Raw genomic sequence first — 13,351 nt, 5'->3', positions numbered from 1 at the left:
AAGTTGCTAAAGGTATTCAGGATGTGCTTCCAGGGGTGCCTGATTCATGGTAACTAGCACTAACTCAGTCCTTTCTTACTCTTTTAAGGGCAACCTGGAACATTCTAGATTCTCTGTCATTTTCTTCTTCATGCAGCAAACATTATCAAAAACCAAAATGGATTAAGTTATTGAGATTTTTCTTAACAGGGCACATAGGACTTTTCAGGTTATCCTCAGAGGCTTGGTATTCTGTCAGTGAAATTTTTGGGTATAGTCAATCCTGCTCCAGACTCTTAGCCATTAAGCTCTCCAATGTTCCTCCTTGGCCTGACCTACTGGGTAGGAAGGCCATTTGTAAATCAGGTCAAAACATAAAAAGGTTTTAACATCTGTTAATCAAGTGATTTATCTAGAGAATATAAAAATATATTTACAATCCTCTGTGACTTTTTTATTTGGATATTTATGTTATGCAGACATTGACACAATTATCATAAGCAATGAAATTATTCATCTATCCTCAAAGAATCTATTTGATTTTGGGGTTGAATTTTTGGGGTTGTGATTATTAAAGCATATCAATAAGCAATGCAGAGAGGTATATTGAGCTCAATCATTACCTTGCACTTCTCTTTCAACAGAGTGTACTAATAGAGAAAGTTCTTGATAGCATTTATGCTGCATGAATTTCCATTTTGAACTCCTTTTTGAAACAATTATATCATTCAGAAGTTAATAATAGTGATGATGATGATGATGATGATGATGATAATAATAATAACAATAATAGCAAAAACAGAGCAAAGTCCCCTATCACAGGCTACTTGTTTTTAATCATTGTGAGTCAAAAACAAAGCAAAACACAGCTGGTTACAGTGGAAAATGCCTATAACATCCACTACTCTGGAGGTGGAAATGGGCTTTTATTTGAGCACAGGAGTTCAAGTCCTGCCTGGGCAAAATAGTGAGACCTTGCCTCAAAAACAAAACAAAAAAATCATTGGACATATTTCTAAAATAAGCACTTCAAAACATTGAGTCTTGAAGTTCACTATGCATATAAATCAATAATAGGATTATGTATCAACTATAGTTTTATGAATAGAACTCATCTGCAGTACCCAATCTTCCTCAAAGGTACTCAGTTGCCAAGAGAGATACTTTTCAACATATCACAAATGTGCCATTTGTAGAACATTTTCTATGACAAATGCTCTTGTTTTTGTTTACGTGAGTGCTTTTAATCTATTAATAATTTTTTCTTTTCTTATAATGCTTGGCTTTCAAAAAAAAAAAAAAAAAAGAAGATCTTTAGGCATCTTCTCTTGTGAGAGTAATTTTTCTTAACACTGACAGTGCTGCCTAAGTACAGCCAGAGCTCATTAAATAGACTTCTGAGCATAATTATAATTAACAATTAGCAAGAAATTAGTTTTAATGATTTGTTTTAGATGATAGAATAGAAGCATAATGTAATTATTTTTAAAACTTCTACATCATTAAGAATACAACTACCACCACCTTTCAATTATTGAGAAACAGATGATCATCCAAAGCATTCGGAGAGTGATCTACTCACACAGCCAAACCCAGGGAGCTAAAAAGGCCGCCGCCCCAGCCCAGGTGGTTATAATTATTTAGCCTTTTGCAAAGTCTCCTCCTTTTCTACTCTGATTTTGTAAAGCTATTTCATGCCTTGAAGACATCTCTACCAGGGAAAACAAAAAGATTTAGCCTGGACATTTGGCTCTTCCTCTACCCTGCCTTTCTCCAAGACGCCATGAGAACTGTGGTTCAAGGTGGCAAGGACCAGAAGATACTACCCAATCTAGCAAGTGGCCCCAAAGTGCCAGTTCATACCACCCAAACTGGACTAACAGGAAAGAAGGTTGTATTGTAAGTCAGGGATAAAATGAGTGTCAGGAATAAACGCCAGACTGCAAAAAAAGATCTGTGCCCTTCTTTCCCGGTTCAATGTTCTTTTAAATTCTAATATTCCCAAAACTCAATCTGGATTTGTTTTTTCGCAAATGAATTTTAAAAATGCAATAGAAACCTGAAGAAATGCTCTTTTGTTTTCCTGAAAAATATAAAAATATTCATTTACAATGGCGAATAGTATTTATCGTCAAACTTTTCTTTCTAAAAAAACATTTTGTTTCCACCTCAGCTACTCCATGTGCTGTTTTCTTTCCACCTCTGAGCAAGACTATTAGACCTTTTGCTGTTGGCCTTCTGAAGTTGTCAGAGAGCACATTCTGACACCCACATAAAAGACCTGGTACCTATGTTTCCACATCACAAAGCAGGCCAACAAGCACACAAGGCCGCAGACCAAGTTCAGCACCATCTGGACGAGTAAGAACAGTTTGAAAGTGTCAGTGACGCTGGTACAGTCAGTCACATCCCTGTAAACAAAGGTCCTGCTGAGCGGCTCTGAGGAGGGCAGTTTGCACTGGCAGGAGTCAAGTGCAGTCTCACAGGTAAACCGTTTGAGCAGCGAATAGTGGTGGGCAGCAAATGCCACGGCCAGCACACAGACGGTCAGGCCCAGGGCGCTCAGCACAAAGTACAACAGCTGCAAGAAAGCAGAATAAAACCTTTCTGGTTACAAAGAACATGGGATGACTATTTGCAAAGCTAATTAATTAACATCACTCTTTTTTCTTCTCTCTTAGGAAGTTCTCCAATGGAAGGGCTGTCTCCTCAGAGACACAGCACCCAAGACATGGAAATAACTTTCATGTTGATTTATTAGCAAGCAGTCCTTAAACTCTGACCCTAATACCATTTGCCATACAGATGTGGAGCCCTTTCTGCCATACAGAACTGAGCCAACTGTAGTTTCGTTGTGGAATGGTTGACGTCTAGATGTAGCAAGCCATTTGAAATAAATTCCAAATCAGATAGCCATTCCTGGATGACATATTGGGCTTATTTTGAAATCAAGAGCTGCTGATAACAAGACTAGGAAGAACAGTTTTCTGTAAGGCAAACACTGTGTGGGCCAAAATTATCAGTAATTGATCAACTAAAACTACAGGTTAATGAAAAAAGACTGTTCCATGTGGTGGCTGCCATACTACGTCCATAAAAGCCAGGGACCCAAGCAAGAGTTTACTGGGAGAAGAAAATTATGGCTCCAGAAGGCAGATGACTTGATGTTAGCTTCATCACTCATGTTCTGCTAAAAAACATGTAGTTCCTGGGAGTGAAAATAAACTCTAAATAGCTCCCCAGCCCCCAAGGCTCTGAGCACTGTTAACCTACTTGTTAGACTCAGGATTGAAAATGGTTTACGTTTTAATTCTTCTGCAAAAGAACTGTGGAACCTCAGAACATTTGGCTTACTTACATCTGAAATGTTTTGATCAAAAATTGTTGGTTCCCACTGACATGGCCACAGCAAAATCTCTCATACAGGACAAGAAATGTTCTTGTGATTAGACTCACCTACTGGTAATGTTTCTCTTAGTGGTCCACCTGCTGAGAATCTAGAAAGGATCAGACTTTGCAGACCTGGGAACTAGCATCCACAGTTTGTAGTTTAAGATTTATGTTACCACAGTCCAAAGTCGCTTTTTAAAAGGATTAGTTCTGGTGAATGGGGACTCCCCAAGGTAAGGTTAGTTCCAGTCATTTTTTCAGATTAAAGTAGCTCAGAAAAGATTATGCCCTTCTTCCACCTCCAATTACATGTCAATTAAAATAAAAACACACATAAAATATAAAATATATGTATGAAAGTCATCTAAATGAGTGATTTCCCACACAGTGACAATTTCAAGTGTTTTCAAACCTTAAATATGGAATAATAAAATTTTTATTTAAGGTATGTGTGTGTGTGCACACACATGGTTGCGGGTGCCCTAACCATGTGTTTCTGTTTGCCTGTGAAGAAATCTATCCAAGATCCCATACAGCTTGATTGGATATCTGAGGTCACTGGAAGAGAGTGGAACTGGTTAAAATCATTTTTGTCTTAGTATATCTTAAGGAGTACATAAGTTTTTTGAATCTTCTCATCAAAGATAATCTTTTCAAATCATTCAAAGGGTTTTCAGATGTAACCCAAGTTAATCTTCATCTGTGAAACAGTTTATAGAAGCATCTTATATCTCAGGCACATAACAAGGATAATTTATAGTCACTGTGCTTAGTGTTCCTTGGAGGAAGTGAACCAGATAAATACAAAGTGGCAGTATTATAAAATTTAAAAAGGATATATGTAATTTGCTGTATTGAATGCAGTGCTTTGTTCCTGTCCCCAGTATATTTAGTGACTATATTTTATACAAAAATGGAGTCTCTGGGCTTAAAAGTATGGGTTTATTGTGTGCAGCTAATGGAACAGAATACTTGAAATGTTCTGGGTTGCTCTGAAATATTTAGACTTGGTGATCGACTTTAAACAGTTGATGCCAAGAGGCAAACTGTGTTGGCCATGTTGTGTGAGCATACCATTGCAACTGTTCTGGCGCAGCCAGCAGACTGCTGGGACCTATTTGCTTTGGGAACATCAGTACTTCATTCATAATTACCAGCAGAAAAGACCCAAGTTAAAGTAATAATTTCCTACTGGCTAGTCATCTGCTTAGTAGAAGGACCCCAAATGGAGTTTTCTTTTTATTGCCACCAATGAATGGAATGGGCAGATCTTGTAATTACCTCAACACACTCATAGACATACACCCTTAAATAGATTTCTGCAATACTTATTGGAGACAAAGTCCATTTGCTAAAATTGGAAATTTTATCTATTTTTTTTTCTTCTCAGTGCCTCTGGGTAAAGGATTAAGCCCAGGGCCCTTTTCCACTAAACCATATCCCCAGCCCTTTTTATTTTTTATTTTGAGAAAGGATCTTACTAAGTTACTGAGAGGTCTTGCTAAATATCTGAAGCTGGCCTTGAAATTGTGATCTCCCTGCCTCAGCTACCCAAGTCGCTGGGACTACATGTGTGTGCCATCATGCTTTACAGTTTTTCCTATTTTTTTTAAGAGAGAGAGAGAGAGAATTTTAATCTTTTTATTTTTCGACAGGCACAACATCTTTGTTTGTATGTGGTGCTGAGGATCGAACCCGCGGCCCACGCATGCCAGGCGAGCGCGCTACCGCTTGAGCCACATCCCCAGCCCACTTTTTCCTATTTTTAAACGGATAATTTCTTGGCTCACAAATTAAAAGATTTGCACAGCAGTACTAGGTGATGGTTAAGAGCATGAATCAAGGAGCCAGACTGTCTGAGATAGAACTTGGCTGTCCCCTCAAAAGCTGTGGGTCCTTGGGCAAATTAATCAATTGATGTGCACCTGTGTTTCTTCATCTGTAAACTTGAATGACAATCATGATAGCACTGACTTCATAGGAATGTTATCAGAATCAAAAGAGTTGACATCTGCAAAGGGCTTAGAACAGAGTCTGGTTCATAGTAGCACTGTTTAGGTATTTGTGAAATAAATAAACAAATTAGTAGAGAAGGGGAAGAATTGCCAATCCACAGGACCCTTAGCATATCAATGGTATTGTCTTTGTCTTATTCTCTGTAGTGTGGGAGTAACAATACATACTTGGCTTGTGGAATGGATGTAAACATTTACACAAGAACAGTGATTGCTCAATTTTAATTGAGCCTCTTAAATATGTTAGAAGCCAGCAAGAGTACAAAAAAAGCTATGCATGCCCCTTAGCTCCTTTGAATATGAACAAATTCACATACACCTAGTGCCTCCGATTCTCCCACTCAGAAAAGCATCAGTAAACAGGAAGAAGCCACAGAATAGAGTTTCTTATCCATTTTAGGTCATAAATATATACTTGATCCGCTAAAGCCTGTGGGCTATATCTGCAACGCTGTAGCATTTTGCCTTCATGGCTTTAAACTCATCTGACAGCAACAAGCTTATGGGTTAGAATCCATAATTTAAAATCAAGTGGCTTGTTTTACCTACACAGAACGAATAACTATCAATGAAAGTGTGTACGATGACCTTGGGAATCCGAGCAAATATATCTTGATAACAGCCCCGCGCGGGAGGCATTCGTCTTGCGGGTGTCAGCCCAGCGGTCTGGCGCTCTGCGGCGGGCGGAGGCGCGGTGGCCCCGGGTGCTTATGTAACAGCAGCGCCTGGCGGGTCTCGCTCCCTCGCTCCTCCGTTCCCTGCCTCTCTCTAATTGGTACCCGGCTGCGGCTTTCAGGCTTTCACATTCGGTGACTTCGGGAGAAGGTGGTTCTGCTTCAATTTAATTACCTTCCCCGGTGGTCTGAATGGTAAAGTCCCCTCTGCACACCGCGCAAGAGCGGGCTGCCACAGAACCCCGGGGGCTTCCTAGATGTGGGCACGAGGGACTGTGCCCCGGAATGTTCCCGCAAGCACATGAACTCAACACATTTCTGAAAATTCAGGTGCGCCCCCAGAAATAGGGGCCACGGGGAAAGGCAGGAGGCGCAATCCACAGTAAGATGGACCGCCAAGCCCAGGGTTAGAAGCCAGGGAGAAAGAGGAAAGCACTGGTGGCATCCAAGACCTGCCAAAGGAAAAAGGTGTGTGTGTGTGTGTGTGTGTGTGTGTGTGTGTGTTCGCTCTCCCTGGCTCTCGCTCTCTCTGACCACAAGGAGATTGTCATCATCGCCCGATTGCTTGCCCTGGCTATCTGAGCATTCAACAGGAGGAAAGAAATTCTCAGACAATGCTTAAGCCAGGGTGCCAACATGGGGGCACTCAAATGCAATTGTGCTGGTAAGAAACACCTAACATGCATTTCATTTCTGCCCCCTCCTAAAAGGGAGAGGAAATCACTGTGCTCTGTTGGACCACTAGAAAACCTGGAGATGAGTGAAGCTGATTTTGGACCTGAAGATACTATAAGCCAGCACCTTAGATTGCTGGCAGCAAGCATCACTAAAGGTCACATTCAGGGGAAGAGAAAAGTGCCTCAGTATTTGTCAATGTCTGTCACAGGTGAAAAAATTAAGTAACTAATGAGATCTTCCTAGTGGGAAATTCTCAACCTGGCTGACATTGGCAGTGACTTTTTTCTTTCTTTTCCTTTTTTTCTCCTTGCTCCTTATTTTAACTAAGGTGCAGACATTGAGATGCCTTTAGGGGTCTCTCTGAAAGTGAGGCATTTCCTTCTGCTGTTTTCTGGGATCATCTGTGAGGGAAAATGAGGGTATTGCACATAAATTAATGAAAACCTAGTTTAGGGGGTTTTTCACCTACTGAATTAAGTTCCTGTTATTTAACAGACCATTTTTACCAGGCTTCCTTGCTTGCTTCCTTCCATCACCAAGCCTTCTTTTAGTCAGAATGCAACAAAAAAAAAAACTTGAACTGAGGCTTTGTTCTATCTAGGCTTCTTCTTTTAAGGAAAGTCCTTAGACACAAAAAGTAAAATTTTCAAATGTAGATATTTGTACCAAAATTCTAACTCTTCACAATTTTCTTAAAAACAGCATCTATTATTTTTTAATTAGAAAAGTGATGTCTCACTATTGGAGAACATTTCAAAATTGGAGAAAATTACAAAATGTTGCTCTTTATCCCTACACTCACGGATAACTATTTTTTATGCACAATGAAAGATAGTCTTTCTTCTGTGAAATCATATGATAATTTTTTTGTAACCAGCTTTTTTTCATTAGTTAATAAAATGTAAACTTTCTTTGTTCCATTAACTTCCTTTTTACATCATGATTTTTAAATTTTATTTATTTGTTTGCTTATTTGCAGTACAGGGATGGAATCCAGAGGGGCTTTACCACTGAGCTACATCCCTGGCCCTTCTTATTTTTTAATGTTGAGATAGGATTTCACTAAGTTGCCCAGGCTGGCCTTGACCTTGTGTCCTCCTGCCTCAGCCTCCCAAGTCACGGAATTATAGGTGTGTTCCACCACACCCAACTACAGCATGATTTTAAAAAGCATCAGCACTCTGCTCTTTTATATTAATGGCTTCAATTATACTACAGTATTCCAATACATCTTATGTTCTTCATCTTCATAATTTCCAAATAATATTGTTGACTTAATTTTATTCTAGTTGAGGTGAACAAAAGAACATCCAGTTTTTTTCTCTTTTTACATTTTTTATGAGTACATTATAGTTTTATATAATGATGGGATTTTTGTTACATATTTATAAAGTTTTTATGTTTTCTTATAGAAGAAAAGTAAATAGTGTGAATAGAAAAAAAAGTTACTGATAATTTTTTATTCTCTGCTATAATAATTGAGAGAAAATGTAGGAATTTGATTTCTACTAGCTTTGATTACTCGGTTCAGTGTTTATGTCCTTAAACTCTGAAAAGGAGGTATCTATGTTTCTCTTTGGAGAATATTCTGTTCATTGAAAATGCTGTGCATTTGAATTGAGTCCAAGCAAATTCACTGTCCTTAACAGAGAAAAAATTCACATAAATGAAAGACACACACACTTGCCAAGCCATGCATATCCCAACCATTGCCCTCAGACTCCTGGCACAGATCATTTGGATGCACCCAATGTACTTTTTCTGTCTCAGTGATCCCACCTACAAGGGGAAATGCACTTAAATTGCTTCTTTATTAAAATACTCCAAATAACCCCCAAGATATGGAAGTGGGTACTGAAAGAGCCACCTTTCCCTGGCCAAGTGTTTTGTTGAGCTGATGAATGCTCAATATTCCTTTTAAGGGCATTAAAGGACACACTTCACATGCTCCATGCCAGCCCAGCTCATGGAAATTAAGACTAGCATTACCTTTGGGTGCGGATCAATGCCCTCCTAAAACATTTTTTGGCCTGCCTGAAAATGTAATTTCTAGACACATCAGATATGCAACCCTTTAAAAAGCACTCCTTTATTTTATACTTGTATTTCTATTGATGATAAAGAAAAGAAAAATAACAACTTACTTTCATAAAAAACTGGATACATGTCCGTTCGTCAACTTGATATGAGACACAAAGCATAAACAAGCCCAGATAGGCCACTAAGCAGACCTGAAATGCAGAACATGGAATAAAGGATGTTATCAGGGCAAGTCATGGTTCTACTGACATCTCAGTGTCTTTCACTAGTAACATACATGTTATCAAGCTGTTCATTTCATTTTACTTATTTATATGTATTTACTTAATTTGTGGAACACAATAAAATCAATTTATTTCAATTTAGCTAGTACTTATTTTATCCTTTTGATGATCTCATGTACAAGGATGAATAAAGTTTTCTCAACATTAATCAGCATACAGTTCAGTACAGGCCAAAATAAATACATGCACTACTCTGTGGCAGGGCCTAATATGTCAAATACTATTCAGAGAAGTACAAAAAGTGGAAGAAGTTACATTGAGTTAGGCAAGACAAAAGGTTTCGCTCAACAAGTGGATTTGAAAATGGCCTTTGAAAGACATAACAATAATGGTCACTAACATTAACTAAACACCATGTGCTAGAGCTCTTCTAAGGGCTTTGTAGGTACTTCCTCGTGTAATCGTCATAAAATCTAGGTGCTATTGTATGTTGTAAATGAGGAAGCAGAGGCATAAAGCAAGTAAATAATGGAACCAGGATGCAAACCAGGTAGCTGGGTAAAAAGCAGCCACAGGAGCATGGAGCTGCACCTGCACCATGCACTTTGAAAGAAGAGCACAGTTGAATGAATAAAACGTAGAGAAGAAAAAGTAGGACCAAGATTTGAGGATGCAGGGCTGGTTTAGTAAGTCGTGGAGCTTCCTTGAAAGTTTTCAAACAGGGAATGACATGATTTGAGACTGTTTCGGGAAAATGAACAGTGATGTTGGGTGGGTTGGAAGAGAACATCAGGATTTTATTTTACTAACCTGAGCAAGATTAACATATCAGGTGGGTCAGAGCTCAGGGGATTGCAGGCAACTTCAGATAGAGCAGTGGAGGGAAAAGGTGTAGTAATGTATTGCACGACTGCTGGGAGGAAAGCAACTTCCAAGGTCTTGAGTGAAGATGATGGACAGAAGGTAGATGTGCCTCACAGAAAGGCTGGTGGGAGGAGTGGTGGCTTTGAGAAAATGCACTGATTCTGTTAGTTAAACTGTATTTTCTTTTTTGTAAACTGGAATTTTTTAAACTGTGATTTGAAATTTCTAATCAAAGTGAATCTGTTCACATTCAATTTTGGAAAGTTTAAAATGTTGCTAAAGATAGGAAACATAATGCAATAGAATTGCATTTCTAATAGGCACAATTTTCCTAGAGATAGATATTGGAGGGGTGACTGAGAGTCATGGAGAAGTAAACAACTGATTTGGTAATATTCACAATCCCTACCATGGCCAGCTTCAAATCTTAAAATGGTATGTTGGCTTTGTATGTTACCAGCTCTACTACCCTATGATTGTTGGGTTTGTAGAACTGGGAACTTACAAAGCAAGCCAACAGCACTTCAAGGTAACACTTCTATTTTATCTTGTGTTAACACAATCAATAAATTGCCTGTGCCCTTATCTGTTCCCAAGCAGAAGGTTGTTCAGATTTCTACTAGACCATGAAGCCAAAATCCCAGCCTTCTTTTAATACAACCTGTTTCCAGGGTTTTCTGTTATTAGGACTCGATGCATGGTTTAATAGCAGTAAATAAAGTTTCCAGTGGAGAGACACAGCCTTAAAGCACGTGAACATGGCATGCACTAGAGAGGTGTGGATGGAAAGCAAAGCAGAATCCAGGGAGGCAGCTTTTCAGTAGAGGGCTGGCAGGTGAACAGGTAATGATACTGAAGTTGTTTTGTAGCTTATAATGTGCTGACATTTCCAAGTCAGAAATGAGGTGGTTTTTAATGTTTTTAAGCACATTAAAAAACTAGAAATTAAGGTACATGTTTAATAAAGCCTTGTGGATGTACTATGTATTCTCATAGTAAGAATTTATAGAATTGACACAACAGAGGAGAGACCTTCTTTCCTTTCTGTTTAATGGCAACAAATCAGATTGAAGGTTCTAAATCTGCTTGTATGGGGATTGTTATATCCCAAAGTATATTCCTCTTCCCCTTGATAGTTTTTGTCTGCAGAGGCATGGGACAAGCACATCTTTCTCATGTAACTGTCTTGGTCCCTAGAGACTACAGTGCTGAGGTTGGCAATTGCGAAGACTTTCCTCTTTGTCTTTACAAGAGACACATTTCCAATAATCAGGCCTAACTGACCAGCATCTTTAAAAATCAGATTCAATGCCTCTGCTTGAACAAAATTTCCCCTTTCAATAGTATCTAATTCTTTGTAGCCTTCATTTAACCTGGTTTCCAGTAAGATGTTGCATAGAAACCCATGACCTCATTCTAGAGCATTTCATTTCTTCAATCGGAAGAAACTTATTGAGGATTTACAATAGCAGACCCTGTGCTATTGTATGACTGAGAATTGACAGATGAAAAACCATAGTTCTTTACTCCAAGGACAATCCAGCCTCCAAGGATCTCTTATTCCAGTTGGAAAAGAGAAAAGGGTGAAGTTACAATATAATCTAGGTACTAAAACCCCATCTGCTATGAGAATACACAGAAGGGGTGAATAACCTGAAGGAGACTTGGAGAAATGTCCTGGAGCAAGATAAGTTTCAAAGGATAAGCAGGAATTAGGTAGAAGGAGGATGTGAGGAAAGCTATTCTGGGCAGAAAGGGTACTAGTAGGTACCAAAGCATGGAGAAATGCACAGTAAGCATCTTAGGGCACAGTCAACTCTGCATTTTAGAATTGTCCTCCTGACTACGAAGAATGAAATGAATGGGGGTGATATTTGTGGAGGGTAGACCTGTAGGAAGCTATTCTTTTCCTGCAAGGAATTGATGAGCTTAGGTAGAGGTGAGGATAGAGAGATGGTAAGTTTGAGTGACAGTAAGGAAACAAAATCCATAGGATCTAAAGATGGATTCCATATCAGGGCTGAAGAAGAGAAGGATTAGGGAGGTGCTCAGCTGCTTACCTGACTTGAGCTGCCAGATTTTGACATTTCATGAGCTACAAGACATATGAGGAGGAGCAGAATGGAAGTGGGAAATGATGATACCACATGGATTCGAAGCTCAGCCATGTGGGCCTACAGTGTAGGAATGAGGTCTGGGATGGAGAATTTGTGAGTCATCAGCCTATTGTGAAGCTAATGAAGCCATAGGAAACACTGGCCCATCCAGAGAGACTAGTAGAAACAAAAGGGCCCAGGAAGTTACCCAGTTATGAAGAATCTTTTGAGCAGAAAACATCTCAAATATACTTATTAAAATTTTGATTGTACATCATGCCATGTGTAAAAATTATTTAACTGATTATCCTTTCAGATTTTTGAAAGTTTCACTTCTATCTAGGTCCTTGTAAAGGGTGTTGGCTATAAAGATTGAATTAATTCAACATATTTTAATTCTTAATCATATGACAAAACTTGATAGGTTCTAGATATTGTTTCATTTTCTTTCCTACAACTTTGAAATTTTTAAAAATCTTTTTTAGCTGTCAATGGACCTTTATTATATTTATTTATATGTGGTGCTGAAAATCGAACCCAGTGCCTTGCACATGCTGGGCAGGCGCTCTACCACTCAGCCATCACCCCAACCCCAGCTTTGAAGTTTTAACAATGATTTTTTTTTTAAATCAGAGAGTTCATTTGTATTGAGTGTAAGAATGTTCTAGAAGATTGATATTTATTGAACATTAAAAACTGAAGGCTTTATGGCCATGGAGAGGAAACCAGATTTTCCATGCCAGACTAAGGGTCTTGCTTCCTGAGCTGGCAGGACACGGGCATGCCAGGAAGACACCGTGTTCTGGTTTCCCAGGCAAGGAAGGGGGAGCTGATGTTAATGAGCAGCAAGACCCGCCAGATTTTTCTGGCACAACTTTCCTGGAATCCAGGCCAGCACTCCCATTAGATATGGCAAGGTGAAGCCCACGGAACAGGAAACAGGCAATTATGTGGGGTTTTCAGGAAGGCATCCATTGGAACAGACACCCAGGCCTGAGGTGGACAGGAGGTGTCACAGAGCATGATGCCAAGTGGAAAATGGGTGGCATTGAAAACACGGGCTGGGAAGGCAATAGAACAACTAGTGTTTAAGACCATAGTAAGGTTTAGTCCATGTATGGGTATATATTATATTGATAAGAAAATATTACAGTGACTTTTAATGGAAAAGAGAAAAGAAGTTAAACATCATTTTAACATGAAATTTTTAATGTGTGTTTCTACAATTTGTTCAGTGTAATAAGAAAACCCAAGTCCTAAATTCCACATTCTGTCTTGATATTTTCTGTCTACACAGGCTGAAGTCTGCATTCTCTCTTGTGAGGTGGAAAGCAAAACAGGGTTGAAATGTTCTCAGAATGTTAAGTACATTTCTAGATGCAGGAGTCCTG

At 39.0% G+C, this 13,351-nt stretch overlaps 1 protein-coding gene across 1 annotated transcript in view; it reads right to left on the bottom strand.

The window, feature by feature from the left end:
• Positions 1–795: 795 nt before the first annotated feature.
• Sspn (sarcospan) overlaps positions 796–13,351 on the bottom strand; it is a 32,884-nt gene continuing 20,328 nt past the window's right edge. Inside the window, exons 2-3 of the mRNA XM_046436326.2 lie at positions 8,881–8,967; positions 796–2,560 (exon numbers count right to left, since the gene is read on the bottom strand). Coding sequence (XP_046292282.1) covers positions 2,195–2,560; positions 8,881–8,967 — 453 coding nt within the window. The 3' untranslated portion in view covers positions 796–2,194. The remainder of the gene's footprint in view (positions 2,561–8,880; positions 8,968–13,351) is intronic.

Source organism: Marmota monax, unplaced genomic scaffold (genome assembly GCF_021218885.2).
Source record: "Marmota monax isolate L192 unplaced genomic scaffold, Marmota_monax_Labrador192_F-V1.1 WCK01_AAM20220418_F8-fsc00012, whole genome shotgun sequence".
NCBI lineage: Eukaryota > Metazoa > Chordata > Mammalia > Rodentia > Sciuridae > Marmota > Marmota monax.
The sequence above is the reverse complement of the archived record's forward strand: the minus strand, read 5'-3'. Positions and strand labels throughout refer to the sequence as shown.